The sequence below is a fragment of the Gobio gobio genome (genome assembly GCF_949357685.1).
Source record: "Gobio gobio genome assembly, chromosome: 24".
Taxonomy (NCBI): domain Eukaryota; kingdom Metazoa; phylum Chordata; class Actinopteri; order Cypriniformes; family Gobionidae; genus Gobio; species Gobio gobio.
The window spans coordinates 24702208-24724645 of NC_137120.1; the positions used below are offsets into that span (position 1 = coordinate 24702208).

Sequence of the window (22438 nt, forward strand, 5' to 3'; positions counted from 1 at the left end):
TACGCGAAAAGGAGGACATTTTTTGGGAAATAACTTACCTTGCATCTGTCAATTCAGAAATTGTAATAGGTTTATCACAAGTGTCTTTTTCAGGTTTATCAATGGGTTTAATTTGCAACGAATTCAAAAAGGCATCCGCTGTCACCTGAGATTAACTAGAAGTATACAAATTCTTGAAATTCACTACACTACTGAGGTACTGTATTACTGTATGATCATCGCTTATTAATGGTGTTACTAACAAAATTACGCCTTTCTAAATTGAAAAAAAAAAATTGTGAGTAGTGTGAGATTTTAATCTGGATGCTTCTGAGACAAATGTGTTGTTATTATTCTAGTTTCTTTGGCTCTTTTACTTTTGGTCATAAAGGAACCATATTTCCCAATATCAAACTTTACAACTTTAATTTATGTTTTCCATCTTGGCTTTAATCCAATAACTAAAAATCTAATCTTTAACTTTCTTTTGGACCTCCTTATGCAGCAGAAGGGAATTATTGAGTTTCCAATATGAAGACTTCACATTGTGTTTTGGGGAACAGCATCACATTTATATAAATAGCTCTGTGGTCTGTTAAAGGCCCAATATGTAAGGTTTTTTTATTAAAATATCCAAAAACCTGTTATAAATTTCGTTGACTTGTGTACTTACATTATCCCAAATGTTTCAAAGAATGTTTAAATCCAGAGAAATAAGCAATTTAACCAGGACACGGACCGTGTCTGTTCGTCGCCTATCAATGACAGCATACCCATGTTACCCTCGATTTCCGTCTTTTTCCTACATTTTACTTTGTAGAAACCATGGAAACACCAGAGACGCTTTAATATATTGTGTGTTTTATTAGAGAGGTAAGCAACTGTTTGGATACATTCATTGACAGAAAAATAATCATTGCTATATAGCTCAACACAGTTAGACTTATTGTTTAAATCGTTTTTTTGATTTACAGCGAGTACCATGTTTTACCATGCCTAATATCGATCTAGCTTACTGGAGTGTGCAACAAGTGTCTCATAGTAGCCGCAGAGTGAACGCACAGAGTAGCATTATAACATAACTTTCAACACACTCAAATAATGTATCCAATATAATAAAATAGCGCTGCGTTACCCCACATACACATGAGCGGAAGAAGCGGAAGTGGCAACTGTGGAATAATACAAGCTTAGTGAAATCCAGGCATCATCAAGCTACGCCTTGGTTTTGAATAAACTTACATATTGTGGCTTATGTCTAGTCTGGTCCTACCAGACTCTCGTACATTTCATTTGTACAGAGTCTGGCCATTCTCCATTGACAAGCATTAACTTCCTTGAAAGCGGGTACTCTGTTGAAGTTTAAAACTATTGGATCTGCCCAGAGCCACTTCGGATCTGCCATAATCAATAGCTAACGTTTGGTCGTGATGTATGTCATCTCAAAACCTAGTGCACGACATCAACGTCATCGTTCTCAGCTACTCCCTTCGCTGATTGGACCGGTTAAAATTTGACCAGAGAAACCCAGAGAATATACCGCAATCCAAGACGAAGTACTGAAGGAAAAAGAAAATTGAGCGGAAGGAGGGCAGAGCCAGGCTATCTTATGTCTACATCGTTGTCAGAATTTTCAGATATTAACCAGTAGTGTATTCTAGAGAGACTTGAGCCTGATTTGTTACTCCATGTAAAGACTATACTATTTAGAACATTTATTAGGACAGCTCTCGTATTTCATCTTAATTTGTGTTCTGAAGATAAAAAAAAAAGTTCTTACGGGTTTGGAACGACATGAGGGTGAGAAATTAATGACAGAATTTTCATTTTTGGGTGAACTAACCCTTTAACAGTCTTCTATCAGCCCAACAGGTAGATGGAGGAAGCCAGGGAAGAGCAGAAACTAGGAGACAAATTGATGGTAAAATGAGCAGAGTTTATTGAATAATATTAGTTCTGTATGTTTCAATGCTCAGACTTCATCAGACCAGCACAAATCCAACAAGTGTTATTATAATACAAGCAATAGTGTTATAAATTACTGTTTCACAACATCATCCCACATTAAAACCTTGAAATGGAGACATTCTCTTATCTCATGAAGACAAATATCCCTTGAAACGACACAATCATTCAATTAAACATCAGAACCATATGAATGCTCAGAATTAAATCAGAATTATTGTAAATACGAGTTTCCTAGTTAATAATTGAACATGAATGCCCTATCAAGTCATATTTGCCACTGGGAAGCTCTGGAATAATCTTGATATGAATCAGAGTTGGAAAGGCCATAAACTTTAAACATGGTGGAGGGGAGAACAATTGCTGCTGTGGCTGCTATTCTTTATTCGTTTTTTCCTCAACAGATACATCGCCTTGTCTTGTCATTAAAATAGTGCATATTTATATATATGAATAACCAAGTAGACTACTGTATATTTTATACACAACAAACTAAAATAGCCTGCATTTGACAGAAATTCCAATATAAATAAAATATCAACAAAATATAATTTAATAAGCTATAATAAGATTTTTCCAAAAAATAAGCAAGAATAAACCTGGTGTCCTCCATGATTCCTGTTCTTCTCAACAACAAAGCACTTGAATGCGACAAGCTCATAATCACGACTTCAGAAGTGGGAAGTAGGACATTTTCTGCTTTACATTTTAAAGTTGTTTCTCTTAACATTAGTTAATGACCCATGAACTAACATGAATGATCAAAGTATTATTAAATTGGTTTGAAAAAACTTCTGACTGATAAACTTCTTCTTCTTCAACACCCTAGCAACCCCCCAGAATACCTTAGCAACCACATAGCAACCACTCAGAGTACCCTAGCAACCGCATAGCAACACCCTAGCAACCACCCCAAGTATCGTAGCAACCACAAAGCAACCACCCAGAATATCCCAGCAACTGCATAGCAACACCCTAGCAATCACCTGAAGTACTTTAGCAACCATCCAGAATACCCTAGCCACCACATAACAACACCATAGAAACCACCCTAAGTACCCTATTTTCTGATAGACTGTATTGACTTTAAAACCATCAAACTTTAAACTACTTCAAACTACTTCACACTGAAAAACTTTTCAAACTTTCTGGTCCGGCTTTCTCAAGCCAACTTAAAGTTTGTCTACATTTTTATATTTCTTTTACATACAAGTACATTACAGATTCATGGTTCAGCGCTGTTTTCCAGTTTTTATAATAAAGATATAAAGCTATTTTATGTCTTATGCTTGTTTTCATTCAGTATCCATTATAAAAACTATTGGTTGAATAATCGGTTATCGGTCAGTGTTGTTCAACCAAGTTATCGTTATCAGTAAAATCCTCTATCGGTCGACCTCTGGTTCAACATCACACAGAGACACTGAATTAGTATAAAGCACAAATCCAGCATAGAGGGGTTCAGTAAACGTGGTGTTAAATGTGTGTAAGTGTCTGAGTGTGTGTGTATCAGAGATGCTGAAGAAGGACAGAATGCCGGCCGGCTCGTCCACATACACTCCTACTCTGTTTAAGGGAGGTGATGGGGGAGGTATGTGTGTTCCCATATTATCATGCCAGGCGATCAGTTTTTCCCCAAAGCAGCTCAGAATCCAGGATTTTTCATTGGCTCCGAACCTACAGTCACAACTTTCTCCTTTCCTGCCGATTCCTTTATATGACACTACCATATCACCCAACCCACTCCATTCAGCCTCCCAGTAGCAGCGCCCAGTCAGACGCTCTTTACACAGAACCTGCGGAAGGCCGTCAAATCTCTCTGGATGATCAGGATGTGACATCGGATCTGGATTACATACCAACTTTTTGTTGCCCTCTACAACAGAGAGACGATTGTGTACCGTGTTTGGATCCAGTGTGAGATCACAGAAATCTGCACACAAGAAAACATTAATATGAAACATTAATAAGAACATTAATAAGACAACAAAATATGTTCAAGAATCCAATTGGCCTTGGATCTACTTTTCGGTTCCACATAATTCTTTTGACTGCATTTACACAGTCAAAACATTTTATATTTGAGACCTTATTATAAATATTGACTTTATTAGACCTTGGTCTAATGTAAAATGGTGTCCTGTGAAGAAAAAGTATGTGTATAGACCTACATTTTTGTAGTTCTGCTTTACTCATGGTCTCTCCGATATAATCCATAATCAAAGACATGATCCAGACTGTAAAAACAAGAAGAAAAAAAGCATAATGTGCCATGTTCTATTGATCTGACTCACCAAAATGTTGAAGAGATTCTTAAAAAATCTTAAAAACACTAACACAATGAATAAAATATTGTACATAATGGTTAAATATAATAAATCATATTTTGCTGTCCATCCTTTACTAGACTATGTTTGTAGTTTATTAAGGGCTAAGCACCAATGGTTTAGAGGCACCTATTGAATCCGTTAGATTTCTTCTTTTGCTGCTGTTGCTGTTTCTCTTGAGCAGCCCATAGAACCGCTTGTGGGACAGTTATGAAATTTGGCAAACAGATAGAGGACAGTCTGAAAATTAACCACAGAAAATTTGTAGTCTATAAATCAAACCCTCTTGAGCCACCAACTGTCCAAATTTGCACTTATGCTTGTGCTAATAACTTTTGAACTGCAAGGTTTTGAAGAAAAAGTGCACCATATGACATTTTCTGCAAATTTAAAAAGAAAAACTTTTTCAAACTCTTTTTCTATTTTTCACCAACATTGGCTCATATCATATTCAGACCGTGCTGGCAAAAACGTATTAAAAGATTTTCGATAGACCAAAGCGTTCTCATATAGCGCATCAACAAATTAGGCGAAGAACACACCAAAATGGATGTGAGACTATATCTCTGCAATGCTTCAGCATATTCAGACCAAATTTGGTGTGTGTTATGACAACCATGGCCTGAAGGTACTTTCACAGTTTTGGCACAGCATCACATACTGGTCAAGAGAAATGAAAATTTGAATGAATAAAAGTTGATATCAAGGCAAAGCATAGTTTTCTATGCAATATCCCTGACATGCAGTTAGCTCGCCACTTTGCTTCTGATGCACTTGGTCCCCGTAATTGCTGCTTGCAGCTATATGGATCCTAATAACCCATATTTAAACTTGTAACACACAACTTTCAAACTTTTAGCAACATCTGAATAAGCATGACATTAAAATTTAATTCAGATTGAATTCAGTTGTTTAAACCCTTGATAATCTGTTAGAAAAAAAAAACATTAGCCGTGTAAATGTTGAATTGGATATCGTCATTGTCGGGGTAGAAACCATGTGTCTCCATTTTTTTCATAAATCGATGCTATTGGTCACTTTATGTCTGTCTGTGGATTTTACAACTATTTAACCAATGAAAAGTATTAAAACAGCTTGTGATTAAACTTCGAAATAGTAACTCCAAATCATATATCTTCAAACTGTCGGTCAAAACTCATAACTCATTCCAGACCGGAAGTAACTTTTCAAATTTTGAATAAAGATTACAGTGACAAACAAACAAAAAATGTCTGTGTATTAACTTGCATGGATTAATTGTTCACTCTAAGACCAGTAATGTGTGCTAACAAAGTAAATCAATTTTGATTTCATGAGGACTTTAATTATTTAAAAACTACAGGGTTTTTATTTTTTTTTCTGAAAAGTAGTGGGTTTGGACATAAAAGTTTTCCATCTGACAGCGACAATACAGAATATAATTTTAAAATTGTACTATTTTATAATTACTTCAGCTTCTCCAGTTGGCAGTTTGGACTCTTCAGTGCATCCTGAATCTCTCAAGTTATTGTTACTCAGGTCCAGTTCCTTTAGACAGAAGTTTGATGATTGTGGAGCCGAAGCCACACTTCACAACACTGATCAGTGAACTTACAGATGGACAATCTGAAATAGAAAAGTATAGTATTACGTAATTGACTTTTACGTAAGCACCACACCCTTGGTTACTAATGCTTCATAAAACATTCCATAAGAAACATGAGCAGTGTGACTCAGTAAAATGTGTTCATAAAGTGGTACAGTTTTATTGGATATTATTCTTACTTGGGCTCAAATGTATTGTGACATTGCAAAGAATTGTGTCTGTTGTTTCTTTTATTAAAAAAATATTTATGCTCTATAACATGACTAAAAACTATATATAACTATATATATACATACATTATATATATATATATATATATATATATATATATATATATATATATATATATATATATATATATATATATATATATATATATATATATATATATACAGGGCTTGACACCCGGCAACCCGCTATTTGTGGGTGGATATCACCTGTGGCGTGTAACACAGTCACTCCCACTAGCCACTTTTGTTGTTTAAAGTTGTATTTTTTTATTTTTGTCTTCTCGAAAGGCATCTGTTATAATTGCGTTGTGCATTATATTCTATCACACACGATTCTGTTGAGTTTATGAATGCAATGTCTAATAATCATAGACATTCAGATTAGCCAGAGTTTTGTTCAGATCGAGCTCTCACTCACTGAAATCTGCACTCTCCTCATAAACAACAAAGCAGAGATGAACGTGTGATGTAGGCCTACATAGGAGATTCATTCATCATACAGTGATTTTTCTGTTTTTGTTCTATTTCAGCAGTGATCACAGCAGAACCATAGAGCATCTGATGTGACTGGCTTGACGTTGAATGTTTGATATTTGCAAATTTAGGGACGTCTCTATATGTATGTATATATGTAAGATGACCTCAGCTTCTCCGGTTGGCAGTTTGGACTCTAGAGTCCAAATAGGCTATCAGAGTTTGATTACACATAATTGACCTTTATCTAATCACTGCACGGCTATTGATGCTTTACAAAACATTGCATAAGATTCAAGCAAAGCTTTCAGAGAGCTGTGTGACTTTCAGTAAAATGAGTTTATTATCGAGTCTGAATTTGCAAATCGTCATCTGTGTATGAATCGCCTTGTATTTTGCAACTTTCCTGGCAGGTCTCAATTCTCGTTGTGGGTATATCATGCTCTTTATATCAGATTCCAGTTTATCATTCAACCAATCATAACCCATTGAGAGTGCAGGACTCAAGGAGCGCGGCTTTGTGCACTTTTTGCCTGATTGTTGTCAACATTCACAGCACGTTAATACCATAGGCTGTAAAAAAAATAAATAGAATACGTGTCTCCACTTCCTTCCACTGAAGAAAAGTAAAGCCAAATTGCACACCACCCTGAATTTTAAGTAGCCTGGCTGCTCCAATTTTAATGTCTGCTGATTGTACAATCACAGTTATGGAAAATCAAAACTTAAAGTTAAAGCTTCAGTCTTCTTTCCGAAGCTCCCAAAGAAGTCTGCTGGTTCCTCTCCGACTACTACTTTACTCAGACATGTCAAACACAGCTGTCAATCATGACGCCACACCAGTGGCGAACTGGCCATCTGGAGCACCGGGAGTTTTCCCGGTGGGCCACTGTACAATGTGGGCTGTCCCATTGCTACGTACATACACCGATCAGGCATAATATTATGACCACTGCAGGTGAAGTGAATAACACTGATTATCTCTTCATCAAGGCACCTGTTAGTGGGTGGGATATATTAGGCAGCAAGTTAACATTTTGTCCTCAAAGTTGATGTCTTAGAAGCAGGAAAAAGTTTGACAAGGGCCAAATTGTGATGGCTAGACGACTGTGTCATAGCATCTCCAAAACTGCAGTTCTTGTGGGGTGTTCCCAGTCTGCAGTGGTCAGTATCTATCAAAAGTAGTCCAAGGAAGGAACAGTGGTGAATCAGTGACAGTGTCATGGGCGGCCAAGGCTCATTGATGCATGTGGGGAGCGAAGGATGGCTCGTGTGGTCCGATCAAACAGACGAGTTATTGTAGATCAAATTGCTCAAGAAGTTTGTTGCGTATGGGGCTGCATAGCCGCAGACTAGTCAGGGTGCCCATGCTGACCTCTGTCCACTGCCGAAAGCACCAACAGTGGGCATGAGAGCATCAAAACTGGACCACGGAGCAATGGAAGAAGGTGGCCTGGTCTGATGAATCATGTTTTCTTTTACATCCTTCCTTTCACTTAAGAAATTGAATCCAAACTGTTCCAAGATGCCCGCTGCCATCTTGTGCTGATGACGTAATTTGGAGCCAGAGCCTGCGTAGTAGTGAACATGTGGTGGAGCCGCAGTATCAAGGTCTCGCCTATACTCCCATAGACTCAATTTGAAGCACACCCCCCTGAATTTTAAGTGGCCTGGCTGCTCCAATTTTAATGTCTGCTGATTGTACAATCACAGTTATGGAAAATCAAAACTTAAAGTTAAAGCTTCAGTCTTCTTTCCGAAGCTCCCAAAGAAGTCTGCTGGTGCCTCTCCGACTACTACTTTACTCAGAGATGTCAATCACAGCTGTCCATCATGATCCCACACCAGTGGCGGACTGGCCATCTGGAGCACCGGGAGTTTTTCCAGTGGGCCACTGTACAATGTGGGCTGTTCCATTGCTACGTACATACACCGATCAGGCATAATGTTATGACCACTGACAGGTGAAGGGAATAACACTGATTATCTCTTCATCACGGAACTACCATGTAGCTCAAATTGCTCAAGAAGTTTGTTGCGTATGGGGCTGCATAGCCACAGACTAGTCAGGGTGCCCATGCTGACCCCCTGTCCACCGCCGAAAGCGCTACCAGTGGGCACGAGAGCATCAAAACTGGACCACGGAGCAATGGAAGAAGGGGGCCTGGTCTGATGAATCATGTTTTCTTTTACATCACATGGATGGCCGGGTGCATGTGCGTCGCTTAGCTGGGGAACACATGGCACCAGGATGCACTATTGGAAGAAGGCAAGCCGGCAGAGGCAGTGTGATGCTTTCACATGCTTTCACTTTCCACTATGTGGATGTTACTTTGACACGTACCACCTACCTAAGCATTGTTGCAGACCATGTACACCCTTTCATGGAAACGGTATTTCCAGGTGGCTGTGGCCTCTTTCAGCAGGATAATACGCTTTGCCACAAAGCAAAAATGGTTCAGGAATGGTTTGAGGAGCATGAGTTTGAGGTGTTGACTTGGCCTCCAAATTCCCCAGATCTCTATCCAATCTGTGAGATGCGCTGAACTAGACATGTGCCGGTAAACGGTAATACGATATACCGCAATAATGAACATGCACAATATTGTTATCGTGGGCACTTCAAAATACCGTGAATAATTATTTATTACGAATTATTCAGATTTTTAGAATGAATTTTAAGAATACTTTACCCATCAACCGTTTAAAATGAAAAACACGTCAAAGAGGAACACGCACTGATGTAAATAGACCGTGCATGAGCCGAGCACATGGCGGAATGAGGAGATGCGCTGAAGTGCACATTCATTCTTCGACAGTAGAGGGCGCTGACGGAACAGCAGAAATGCAGCCGTTTCCCCAGTAATCACATAACCGAATACATAATACTTAAAGACTTAAGGCTATTCATTTTCAAACTTGCATTTTATATTTTAATCTGGACTAAATTACATGCCCTAGATATTGTTTGAATATGTTCTGACTGTTGTTCAATCATACACTTTACAAGGCTCCAGTATTTAACATTAGTTCCTTCATTAACAAACTGACAATGAAAAATACTTCTAAAGCATGTATTAATCTTAGTTAAATGTACATTTCAGCATACCTATTGTTCTTTATCATTCTTTTGCACTTTAATCTGTTTTAAATATTTGTTTACTTTATAAATTTTTGTGTATTGCTTTATTGTATTTAAATGTTTGGTTCTTTTGTTATAAGAAAGTGATTTAACCTGTTATAGTATGACAACACTTTTTTTTGTAACTTATTTCAATATCGTGATAATACCATACCGTGATAAAAGCTTCAGCAATTAATCGCAACATGAAAATTTGATACCGGCACATGCCTACGCTGAACAAACAGGTCTGGTCCATGGAGGCCCCACCTCGCAACTTACAGGACCAACACAATATTAGGACGTCATATGTTAACGTCATAATGTTATGCCTGATCGATGTATATATAAAGAACGAATTTTAGTAAACTTACATAGACTATCCTTCCGTGTTCCCCGGCAGCCCAGACTAATGGCCCACGCGGGCCACTTGAGTCAAAAATTCTAATGAATTTAGCGTGCTCAGACTCAGTGCAACGGTTTAAATGCACTCGTCAATGTCAAAATGTTTGAGATATCAAATAAAATCAAAAAAGGCGGGATTTACTGTTCACACAAGCTGAGCAGCACAGCACTTCTTAACGCTTGAAGAATGCAAGAAGAGGTAAGATAACCTTGACCTTGATGAGACAATACAGCAATATTACTGTTTACGGTTAAAAAAACTTTTAAATGACCGAAATTAATTTACAGGGTTGCACACTACTACCTTTTTGAATTTCTCTGATTTTAATGCCATTTATGTTATTTGTCATACAATGCACAAATAAACATCATCGTAGCAGTTTTCAGCATATCAGACAGAAGATAAGAGTGAATGTTTGTATACTTTATATGTTTCCAGCCTTTCTACAGTAATTTCATTTGTCTAAGAAAATTCATAAAACTCAAATTATCATTCTCAAACTTAGCCTACACTAGAACATGGTACATCTTACGACTTTCACTTTCAAGTCCATGATTAGGAAAGTGTCATATAGGCTACTCAAATAAAAAAAATCATATTTTATCTGAGTATCTATTTACTCCAAGTGCAAATAGTGTGCCTTGTTGGCAAGTGCTATTTGCACTAGCGCCACCTAACAATGCCTGGTTGAGCCAAACAAGGTTAAAAAAGATGCACATATTTCAATTTCATTAAATTACTATTTACACACAGCCTATTGCAAAAAACTGCTACTTTTATATGGTGTAAATAGAATATATCACTATTTTCTAGTGCTGGGGAAAATTAATCTTGATTAATCGCATGCATCCAAAATAAAAGTTTGAAAATTTTACATTTATATGTGTTTACATAATATATGTGTGTGTACTGTTTTTAATTATTATGTATGAATACACACACATGTATGTATGTATGTATGTATATATTTAATAAATATTTGCAGTATATATTGTATATATAATTTATCTTTTATATAAAAATATATATTTTAATACAAATATATAAATGTTCTTAAATATATACATGCATGTGTGTGTATTTATATATACATAATAATTATACACATCACACACATACATTATGTAAACACAAACTTTTATTTTTGATGTGAATCACGATACATTTTTTCCCAGCACTACTACGTATTTTCACTTAGTAAATATAATCTACAGCTATTTGCACTTAGCGATAGACGTGTAAATATCGTCTATCACTAAGAAATTGTTATTTTCACTTAGTGTAAATAGAACCTTGTCCTGCAGAGTTTAGCTCCAACCCTGATCAAAAACAGTTTGAAGAACCCTGATGTAAAGTATGACAGTCATTCATTAATAATGATAAGCATTTAATACAAAAATAAAACATTTATATTTATGTATTGTGATATATGATATATTTGTAACTTAGTAAGTGGTGTAAAAAATTGCTGTGTGCATACCCAGATAGCAAAAAATATCGGCACGGCTTCTTTTTGCCGCCGGCCCTAAGCTGTCGGCTATAGGTGCGTCCCGCTGGCGGTGATGAAACGTTTGCCGCCGAATACGTCACTCCCATTTCTTGCGAGATGCCGCGGCCGACTAGCCGGCGGGCCGCCGGCTTCATTTTCTCTGGCGGTTGCCTCCGCCTAATGGACCGCGGCCGGCTGGCGGCAAGCCGCTGTGAAATGCAAGGATTTCTACTCTCAAATTCGACCAGCCACGTTGGCTATGTTTGGCTTGTTGGGAAATAGAGTGGAACTGACAGCATTTTAACTAGTTCTCACATTTGAAGCGATTATAAAATCATAATAGCCTATATGTGAATTATATCAAATATTAGTTTTTTTGCTCCAAAGCCATTAGGGTTTATAACAGATTCTTGACTCTTGATTCCATGATAAGGTTAGGTTTAGGAAATTACATTTAAATTTTCACTTGATTATTTGCATGTCGAGTGTGTTGGTCAATTTGACCCATAATGGATGTAATACTTTTTTTTTTTTTTTTAGCATAATAGGAGGGTTAAGAAAGTTTGAAAGTTCATTTTAGGATAACACTTATTTTTGTATTGCCCTTTTTTCTATTTCTTTTTGGACTGACTTTAAAATAGACATGACAAAAAATTAGAACTAACTTCATGACATTTTACTTTGTTTTCAAAACCCATATTTTTCTGAAAAACAAAAATATATTATTAATTATTTAGGAAAAATTCTACATTCATAAGACAAGAATAACTCAAAAGAAGCCCTCTAATATTACCTCTTATAAAGCTGATTTTTACAATATTTGAAACCCTCTCAAACATGAGGTCGCAAAACAAAAAGCTTACAAAAACAGAAACCTGAAAGCTTTTCAATTTCATGTGACTGCCTTAATATTATAAAGTATTTTCTATCTCAGAATTCTTATTTTTATTATTTATTTTATATACAGTGTTACATTTGTTGTTATTCTTTGTTCTACATATTCGGAACTGTACCACAATGCTTTATTATTTTTATTTTTCTCTCATTGTACTTTTTGTATTGTACTTGTCTATACATGTACTAATTTAAATAAAAATAAAATAAAAAAAAAACAGAGAAGTACCTCCACCGGCCGAGAGGGGCAGTATACCTAAAAAAGGCGGAAGACAAACCGGTAAAACATACAGATTTACCAACAGCGGCCGCTCATCACATGGTTTTAGTATTTGAAGAGAGGAGATCAGAAAATATCCTCGACTACGAGCGTTTAAGTAAGTACATGTTTCCTTTTTGTGTCACACAATATTATGTTCATTTTTGATGTATATACCGGTAGGTTGTTTTAATTAGTTTGTTCAGACACGCACGCTGATATAGTGCACAATACACAGTGTTAGCTAACACGTGCTGTTTCGCCTTTTTTACACACTGAGTTCAAGCATGTTCTACATGTTAAAATGTATCTAGCTACTGTAGGTAAGTTAGCCAAAGCTTTACATCTAGAAAGACTTAAGTTTAACTTTTGGTGTTTTCTAACAAAACAGAATGATGTATATAGGTTATTTAAATTATTTTGTTAGTCCGAACAAGCATGCTGCTAGGTCAGTTTTAGCAAGTGTTAGCTAACATGTGCTGTGTTGCTACTGTTCTTCTAGCATTTAAGGTCATTTATGAGTTATTTCTCTGAACTGCTGTACTTATTATGTTTGAGGACAATGCAGTTTACTTGAATCACTACACTGAATGAATACATTTTACTGTTCCACATTTGGCTGACCAGTTTTTCCCCCCACAGCATAGCTACTGTATATTCTGTATTTAACGTTAACAATGCGGTTTTGTTCACATTTTCTTGCAGATACCTTGACCAGAGCACAATCGGTTATCTTCATCCAAGAGACCTACTATTGGACAATCGTTTCGGCTTTCAAGGTAAATAAATTGTTAGTCACAATGTCTAGTTACTGGGCTATAAGGAGAAGAATATTGAAAGGAGTTGAGATGGACAAACAGGAAATTGCAGATGTTGGAAACTTTAACAGTATGGAAAATTGTGCCTGTAGTTGTTGTTTTATATATATATATATATATATATATATATATATATATATATAATTAAAATAAAATATTTTTTATGTAGATTTCCAGAATGAGAACCAAGCCCTGAGGGAAAGCAATGCACGAGCAGGTGAGAACATGCACTCTTTCTTAAATTTTACTTTTTTGACTGTGATGTAGGTCCAAAATTACCAAATGCCTTTCATTTTGTAGCTTCGGATGGCAGCGGCTCACTTCATGAGCAGGTGAAGGAAGTGAAACAATGTTGATGACGTTTGCTCGTACTGGGCAATCAGGTACAACTTGCAAACAACACCTGTGGTTGTTGGTTTAATTCCCACTGGGGCCACCTGTACATGTAGTAGACCTAGTTGTAAATGTCATAGTTTAGTAGTTGAGGGACCAGGACTGACTGCTTTATTCTTTTATTCTGTGAACCCCTGTAGGTGCAGATCAGACCCTAATGCTGCGACGTCTTGGAGAGTTTGCCGATGTTGTGCGTAGCATGGACAACAAAATGGACACTATGCTGCAACATTTCAGTGCCAATGTGTCTTTTGGAGAGTTATCCCTGCCAGGGGGTCTGTTACTCCCCCTAGACAACCCATTTGGCGTTGCTTGACAACAGTTTGAGGCAGGATAAAGAGCTCCAGTAAGTGTGCTGATTTTGTTTATAATGCTGTAGGGTAATCTAAAAAGTAAAATTTAAGATTGTACACTGCATATTCTACAGTCTGAATCACAGCCTGTCACATTTTTATATTTATGTATGAGAAGCTTCAGAGATATGTAATTTGTAACACTTTTTTGTATTTTCAGCTTCGGTTTTTGGCAATCAAATGTGGGAGGGACCTAAAGACAACCGTGTGGCGAATGCTTCAGAGTATCTTCTCTAATCACCTTTCCATTAATACAACCTGGACGGGTTTAGGGGATAAAGCATGTTTTAGAGACATGTTCCTGAAGACCATTGTTCAAAGTAATATATATATAAATATATAAATTTGTTATATATTTAAGTAGATGTGTGTGGCCTTATGACATTCACATGGAATGACAGATCTGTATTTTCTACAGGAGCCATCCGGAAGAACCCGGCAACCCAGGATGCCACTGATGAGGCGGTCCAGGTTAGCGCTATGCGTTACCTGAAAGGAGCATCTGATCGTGAAGGTGGAAAAAGACGCCGCACAGCTGAGAGGGACCCACAGCCGACCTCTTACACCTAGGCTGACTACTGACACCTGGAACCCTTTCTTTATCCTGCAGTCAGTAACATCAAGACCCCTAAAGAAGCCAGAAGTTTCAGGCTACACTCACCCAATCCACACTGTTCACTGTGGAAATTACTTTTTTTTTATTCCCTGTGACCCTGCCTTGAAGGCAGCTCCTTGGATAGATATGGGATGGCGAGGTTGTTTGTCCTTTATATAGGCGCACAAGAAATCACTGAAGATAAGCCAATTTGCGCTGCCTCATTCTGGAGGTCGGGGAAAACCGGAGAACCCATAGTCAGGCTTGTTATAATGTTCTGTTCTACTACTGTTCTATTCTTCTCCAGAGCTTTACTCTAAATTATTACCATTTATGCTATTGTTAGAAATGGCTTGTTAAATGTGATGTTATACCTCGATTTATTTGGTATCCTGCACATTCTTTGGTACCAAATATCCTCATTATTTGATATAATATTTAATGGTAATTCTTTTCATCCCAGAGCTGACCTATTTGTTATTAACAAATATTGTAAGTGTTATAATTTGCTTGTAAGGCTGTTTTTTTTTTTTTTTTAAACCAAAATTTAATTGGAAACATGCAGGTTCTTTAGTAAAAATGTTTTTTGTTATTTATAGGCCTATTTAAGCTTATTTATTGTCTGTTATTTATATTTAATTTATATTATCTTGTATCATTGACAGTTAATGTACTTTGAAATGTGGAATAAAAATGCCAAATGGGAATTTATCTGGTTTGTTCAATTATTATCCATCATAAACTGCATGTTACAAATATATGAATAATAAATAAATATATATATTATTTATTACACAATAAGCGGAGGCAGATCGCTCGAAAAAAGCGTTTGCCTCCGCCGGGCCGCCTTCTGGTATAAAGGCGGCGGAACGGCGGTTTGCCTGCGGGCCGGCGGCGGTACGAAGGCGGTAGGAAGCCGGCTGCCGCTTTTAAAAAGCGGCTGCCGCCGGCGGTGCGCCGTCAAACGTGTTTGCGATTACGCAATTCTGACGCTTCTACAGCCGCCGGATCACCGCCGGTGGTCCGCCGACTCATTGCTATCTGGGTATGAGCTGGTGGGTTTATGATGTGGAGTGTGGCATTTTTATAGCACCAAATAATACCAAACTTATTAGAAAACCGAACACTTGAACATAGCTACACATCAGTGTTATAAGACCTGACAGAATTATTCTTATACTTTCACACTCTTATTTGATCATTATAAGCTGCGATAATAGACCACTTTATGATAAAATTCGGTAACAGTGCAAAATCAACATGCAAAATCGGTCGGTGTTTGGCATTTACAACACATATTCAGTCATTGCTCCTGTTTATTCACGTTGAAAGTTAGTCCTAAAGAGAGTGCGCATATTTTGAGAAATATCGATATACTTACACGTTTCAATCTTTCTTTAGACAGAATCTATTTCTATTTCTTTCCCACTGATTGTTGCTGCTTCCAGCGCTGTGCTTCTCTTCCGCGATCGCTGACTCAGATGAAGATCATTCCTGCAGCAAATTCAACTCATATCACGTGTTCTACCTCTTTTCATGACTAAAGTTGCTTTCGCTTTTTGCCTGTGCAAATAACTAACCCATACAAACATGAAGCTACTAAACATACGATTCTTGTATGCGATTTTTATGAGCTGTTTTATAATAAATGATACATGACAGCATCCCAGATAGCAATGAGTCGGCGGACCACCGGCGGTGATCCGGCGGCTGTAGAAGCGTCAGAATTGCGTAATCGCAAACACGTTTGACGGCGCACCGCCGCCGGCCCGCAGGCAAACCGCCGTTCCGCCGCCTTTATACCAAAAGGCGGCCCGTCGGAGGCAAACGCTATTTCCGAGCGATCTGCCTCCGCTTATTGTGTAATAAATAATATATATATTTATTTATTATTCATATATTTGTAACATGCAGTTTATGATGGATAATAATTGAACAAACCAGATAAATTCCCATTTGGCATTTTTATTCCACATTTCAAAGTACATTAACTGTCAATGATACAAGATAATATAAATGAAATATAACAGACAATAAATAAGCTTAAATAGGCCTATAAATAACAAAACATTTTTACTAAAGAACCTGCATGTTTCCAATTAAATTTTGGTTAAAAAAAAAAAAAAAAAACAGCCTTACAAGCAAATTATAACACTTACAATATTTGTTAATAACAAATAGGTCAGCTCTGGGATGAAAAGAATTACCATTAAATATTATATCAAATAATGAGGATATTTGGTACCAAAGAATGTGCAGGATACCAAATAAATCGAGGTATAACATCACATTTAACAAGCCATTTCTAACAATAGGATAAATGGTAATAATTTAGAGTAAAGCTCTGGAGAAGAATAGAACAGTAGTAAAACAGAACATTATAACAAGCCTGACTATGGGTTCTCCGGTTTTCCCCGACCTCCAGAATGAGGCAGCGCAAATTGGCTTATCTTCAGTGATTTCTTGTGCGCCTATATAAAGGACAAACAACCTCGCCATCCCATATCTATCCAAGGAGCTGCCTTCAAGGCAGGGTCACAGGGAATAAAAAATTTCCAATTTCCACAGTGAACAGTGTGGATTGGGTGAGTGTAGCCTGAAACTTCTGGCTTCTTTAGGGGTCTTGATGTTACTGACTGCAGGATAAAGAAAGGGTTCCAGGTGTCAGTAGTCAGCCTAGGTGTAAGAGGGCGGCTGTGGGTCCCTCTCAGCTGTGCGGCGTCTTTTTCCGCCTTCACGATCAGATGCTCCTTTCAGGTAACGCATAACGTTAACCTGGACCGCCTCATCAGTGGCATCCTGGGTCGCCGGGTTCTTCCGGATGGCTCCTGTAGAAAATACAGATCTGTCATTCCATTTGAATGGCATAAGGCCACACACATCTACTTAAATATATAACAAATTTATATATTTATATATATTACTTTGAACAATGGTCTTCAGGAACATGTCTCTAAAACATGCTTTATCCCCTACACCCGTCCAGGTTGTATTAATGGAAAGGTGATTAGAGAAGATACTCTGAAGCATTCGCCACACGGTTGTCTTTAGGTCCCTCCCACATTTGATTGCCAAAAACCGAAGCTGAAAATACAAAAAAGTGTTACAAATTACATATCTCTGAAGCTTCTCATACATAAATATAAAAATGTGACAGGCTGTGGATTCAGACTGTAGAATATGCAGTGTACAATCTTAAATTTTACTTTTTAGATTACCCTACAGCATTATAAACAAAATCAGCACACTTACTGGAGCTCTTTATCCTGCCTCAAACTGTTGTCAAGCAACGCCAAATGGGTTGTCGAGGGGGAGTAACAGACCCCCTGGCAGGGATAACTCCCCAAAAGACACATTGGCACTGAAATGTTGCCGCATAGTGTCCATTTTGTTGTCCATGCTACGCACAACATCGCCAAACTCTCCAAGACGTCGCAGCATTAGGGTCTGATCTGCACCTACAGGGGTTCACAGAATAAAAGAATAAAGCAGTCAGTCCTGGTCCCTCAACTACTAAACTATGACATTTACAACGGCTCTACTACATGTACAGGTGGCCCCAGTGGGAATTAAACCAACAACCACAGGTGTTGTTTGCAAGTTGTACCTGATTGCCCAGTACGAGCAAACGTCGTCAACATTGTCCCAACTTGCTTCACCTGCTCATGAAGTGAGCCGCTGTCATCCTAAGCTACAAAATAAAAGGCATTTGGTAATTTTGGACCTACATCACAGTCAAAAAAGTAAAATTTAAGAAAGAGTGCATGTTCTCACCTGCTCGTGCATTGCTTTCCCTCAGGGCTTGGTTCTCATTCTGGAAATCTACATAAAAAATATTTTATTTTAATTATATATATATATATATACACAATTTTCCATACTGTTAAAGTTTCCAACATCTGCAATTTCCTGTTTGTCCATCTCAACTCCTTTCAATATTCTTCTCCTTATAGCCCAGTAACTAGACATTGTGACTAACAATTTATTTACCTTGAAAGCCGAAACGATTGTCCAACAGTAGGTCTCTTGGATGAAGATAACCGATTGTGCTCTGGTCAAGGTATCTGCAAGAAAATGTGAACAAAACCGCATTGTTAACGTTATATACAGAATATACAGTAGCTATGCTGTGGGGGGAAAACTGGTCAGCCAAATGTGGAACAGTAAAATGTATTCATTCAGTGTAGTGATTCAAGTAAACTGCATTGTCCTCAAACATAAAAAGTACAGCAGTTCAGAGAAATAACTCATAAATGACCTTTAATGCTAGAAGAACAGTAGCAACACAGCACATGTTAGCTAACACTTGCTAAAACTGACCTAGCAGCATGCTTGTTCGGACTAACAAAATAATTTAAATAACCTATATACATCATTCTGTTTTGTTAGAAAACACCAAAAGTTAAACTTAAGTCTTTCTAGATGTAAAGCTTTGGCTAACTTACCTACAGTAGCTAGATACATTTTAACATGTAGAACATGCTTGAACTCAGTGTGTAAAAAAGGCGAAACAGCACGTGTTAGCTAACACTGTGTATTGTGCACTATATCAGCGTGCGTGTCTGAACAAACTAATTAAAACAACCTACCGGTATATACATCAAAAATGAACATAATATTGTGTGACACAAAAAGGAAACATGTACTTACTTAAACGCTCGTAGTCGAGGATATTTTCTGATCTCCTCTCTTCAAATACTAAAACCATGTGATGAGCGGCCGCTGTTGGTAAATCTGTATGTTTTACCGGTTTGTCTTACGCCTTTTTTACGTATACTGCCCCTCTCGGCCGGTGGAGGTACTTCTCTGTTTTTTTTAAAAAAAAATTTATTTAAATTAGTACATGTATAGACAAGTACAATACAAAAAGTACAATGAGAGAAAAATAAAAATAATAAAGCATTGTGGTACAGTTCCGAATATGTAGAACAAAGAATAACAACAAATGTAACACTGTATATAAAATAAATAATAAAAATAAGAATTCTGAGATAGAAAATACTTTATAATATTAAGGCAAGTCACATGAAATTGAAAAGCTTTCAGGTTTCTGTTTTTGTAAGCTTTTTGTTTTGCGACCTCATGTTTGAGAGGGTTTCAAATATTGTAAAAATCAGCTTTATAAAAGGTAATATTAGAGGGCTTCTTTTGAGTTATTCTTGTCTTATGAATGTAGAATTTTTCCTAAATAATTAATAATATATTTTTGTTTTTCAGAAAAATATGGGTTTTGAAAACAAAGTAAAATGTCATGAAGTTAGTTCTAATTTTTTGTCATGTCTATTTTAAAGTCAGTCCAAAAAGAAATAGAAAAAAGGGCAATACAAAAATAAGTGTTATCCTAAAATGAACTTTCAAACTTTCTTAACCCTCCTATTATGCTAAAAAAAAAAAAAAAGTATTACATCCATTATGGGTCAAATTGACCAACACTGTTTAAACACACTCGACATGCAAATAATCAAGTGAAAATTTAAATGTAATTTCCTAAACCTAACCTTATCATGGAATCAAGAGTCAAGAATCTGTTATAAACCCTAATGGCTTTGGAGCAAAAAAAACCTAATATTTGATATAATTCACATATAGGCTATTATGATTTTATAATCGCTTCAAATGTGAGAACTAGCTAAAATGCTGTCGGTTCCACTCTATTTCCCAACAAGCCAAACATAGCCAACGTGGCTGGTCGAATTTGAGAGTAGAAATCCTTGTATTTCACAGCGGCTTGCCGCCAGCCGGCCGCGGTCCATTAGGCGGAGGCAACCGCCAGAGAAAATGAAGCCGGCGGCCCGCCGGCTAGTCGGCCGCGGCATCTCGCAAGAAATGGGAGTGACGTATTCGGCGGCAAACGCTTCATCACCGCCAGCGGGACGCACCTATAGCCGACAGCTTAGGGCCGGCGGCAAAAAGAAGCCGTGCCGATATTTTTTGCTATCTGGGATGAGAAATGGCAGGATTAGCTTATAAAATGCTAAATAGCATAACGATATGCCTATAAATCCACATTCGATTTGAGGTCATAAAGTGAGTTATGAGTAAAAGTATATTGTCTTGTAGTTGATGTTAATATTGAGTATTGATAGATTCATACAGCATAGATAGGCTGTTGTTGTCATAGTGTATGTGCTCCACTAGATGGCGCCCATGGCATATCAAATTAACTTATATCATCTGACATTAAAGGGATAGTTCACCCAAAAATGAAAATTAGAACATAATTTACTCATCCTCATGTCATCCTAGGTGTATATGACATTCTTCTTTCAGACGAATACAATCTGAGTTATATTTAAAAAGTCCAGGCTAATACAAGCATTATAATTACAGTAATAGTTGCTCTGTTTTTGAAGTCCATAAAAAGTGCATCTGTCCATCAAATAACGTGCTCCACGCGGCTCCGGGGAGTTAATAAAGGCCTTCTGAAGCGAATCGACGCTTTTGTGTAAGAAAAATATCCATATTTAAAACTTTATCAAGTAAACTTTCGGCCGACCGCCTTCCCTGTTCAATTCGTGGAGCATGTTATTTGATGGGCAGATGCACTTTTTATTAACTTCAAAAACAGAGCAACTATTAATCAAATTCTAATGCTTGGATTAGCCAGAACTTTTGTAATATAACTCTGATTTTATTCGTCTGAAAGAAGAATGTCATATACACCTAGGATGACCTGAGGGTGAGTAAATTATGGGCTAATTTTCATTTTTGGGTGAACTGTCCCTTTAATGTAACTTTTCACTAGGGTCCTAGAAATGCAGACCTTAAACTTCCGCGGTCCTAAAAATTGCGTTTACCTGCAAGCGGTATCTCACTGCAGAGTCAAATGACGTCCAGCTCCACCTCTCTGGACGTGGATAGAGTTCAGGGTCGGTGTAGCTACAGGTAGGCCTACCTGTAAGAGCGACGCAGTCGGAGGCTATGTCTTCTATTGTAGCTGCACAAAAACAGTCCATTATGATGCTTGATATTGCTAACTTGTATTTCTTATCATATTATTTTAATAATAGGGCTTGGGCGTCGTGACGTCATTACTTGGCGTGGCGGCCATGTTGATGGCCTCCTTTACTGCTACTCGGACTACTACGCACTGTTTATAGACGTACTCCCTAACAGCGCAACACATAATCGCCATGGGAAAAAGGTCGAAAATGAATTAACTTTCCACCGCTTTCCTGCTTGGAGGCGCAACCACGGAGACCAAGTATCCGAGGTAACAAAGAGTCGTCGGCTTTCACAAAAGGACGCTGTCAGCTGGATGCAAGAGATGTGGAGAGCACAAGAAAAAATGCCCACCTCTGAATTCACGTGGAAAGGGTGATTGAAACCGTCCGCAACAAGTACACTATTTTGTCAGATAAAGTACCGATTCACATGGTGTTGCCAAGCAAGGATGAAGACATGACATTCCTCGATAAGATTGTGTCTGTATGTTGTGCTCTGGCAACTTTTTATCTTGTGAGTTTACATCTCGCAATTCTGATAACCTTGATATACTAAAGTCGCAATTGTGAGTTTTAAAGTCAAAATTGCGTGCTATAAAGTCAGAA

The 22438-nt window shown here is 37.5% G+C and overlaps 1 protein-coding gene and 2 long non-coding RNA genes across 3 annotated transcripts; 1 reads left to right on the plus strand and 2 right to left on the minus strand.

Moving 5' to 3' along the window:
• Positions 1–833: 833 nt before the first annotated feature.
• On the minus strand, positions 834–16301 carry LOC307120481 (stonustoxin subunit beta-like). Its single transcript, XM_079807524.1, has 4 exons — positions 16270–16301; positions 5721–5876; positions 4116–4181; positions 834–3877 (listed from the first exon to the last, which is right to left on the minus strand). Exons 3-4 carry the CDS (start codon positions 4171–4173, stop codon positions 3330–3332), a joined length of 606 nt encoding a protein of 201 aa, XP_079663650.1. The 5' UTR covers positions 4174–4181; positions 5721–5876; positions 16270–16301; the 3' UTR covers positions 834–3329.
• LOC307120461 lies at positions 12731–15597 on the plus strand. The gene is made up of 7 exons (XR_013815798.1): positions 12731–12847; positions 13435–13508; positions 13717–13764; positions 13848–13930; positions 14081–14286; positions 14454–14613; positions 14712–15597. It is a non-coding gene; the product is annotated as an uncharacterized lncRNA (long non-coding RNA).
• Positions 16302–16839: 538 nt separating the features above from the next.
• On the minus strand, positions 16840–19650 carry LOC307120775. Its single transcript, XR_013815863.1, has 7 exons — positions 19539–19650; positions 18879–18952; positions 18663–18710; positions 18496–18579; positions 18141–18346; positions 17813–17972; positions 16840–17716 (listed from the first exon to the last, which is right to left on the minus strand). It is a non-coding gene; the product is annotated as an uncharacterized lncRNA (long non-coding RNA).
• Between the last annotated feature and the right edge of the window lie 2788 nt (positions 19651–22438).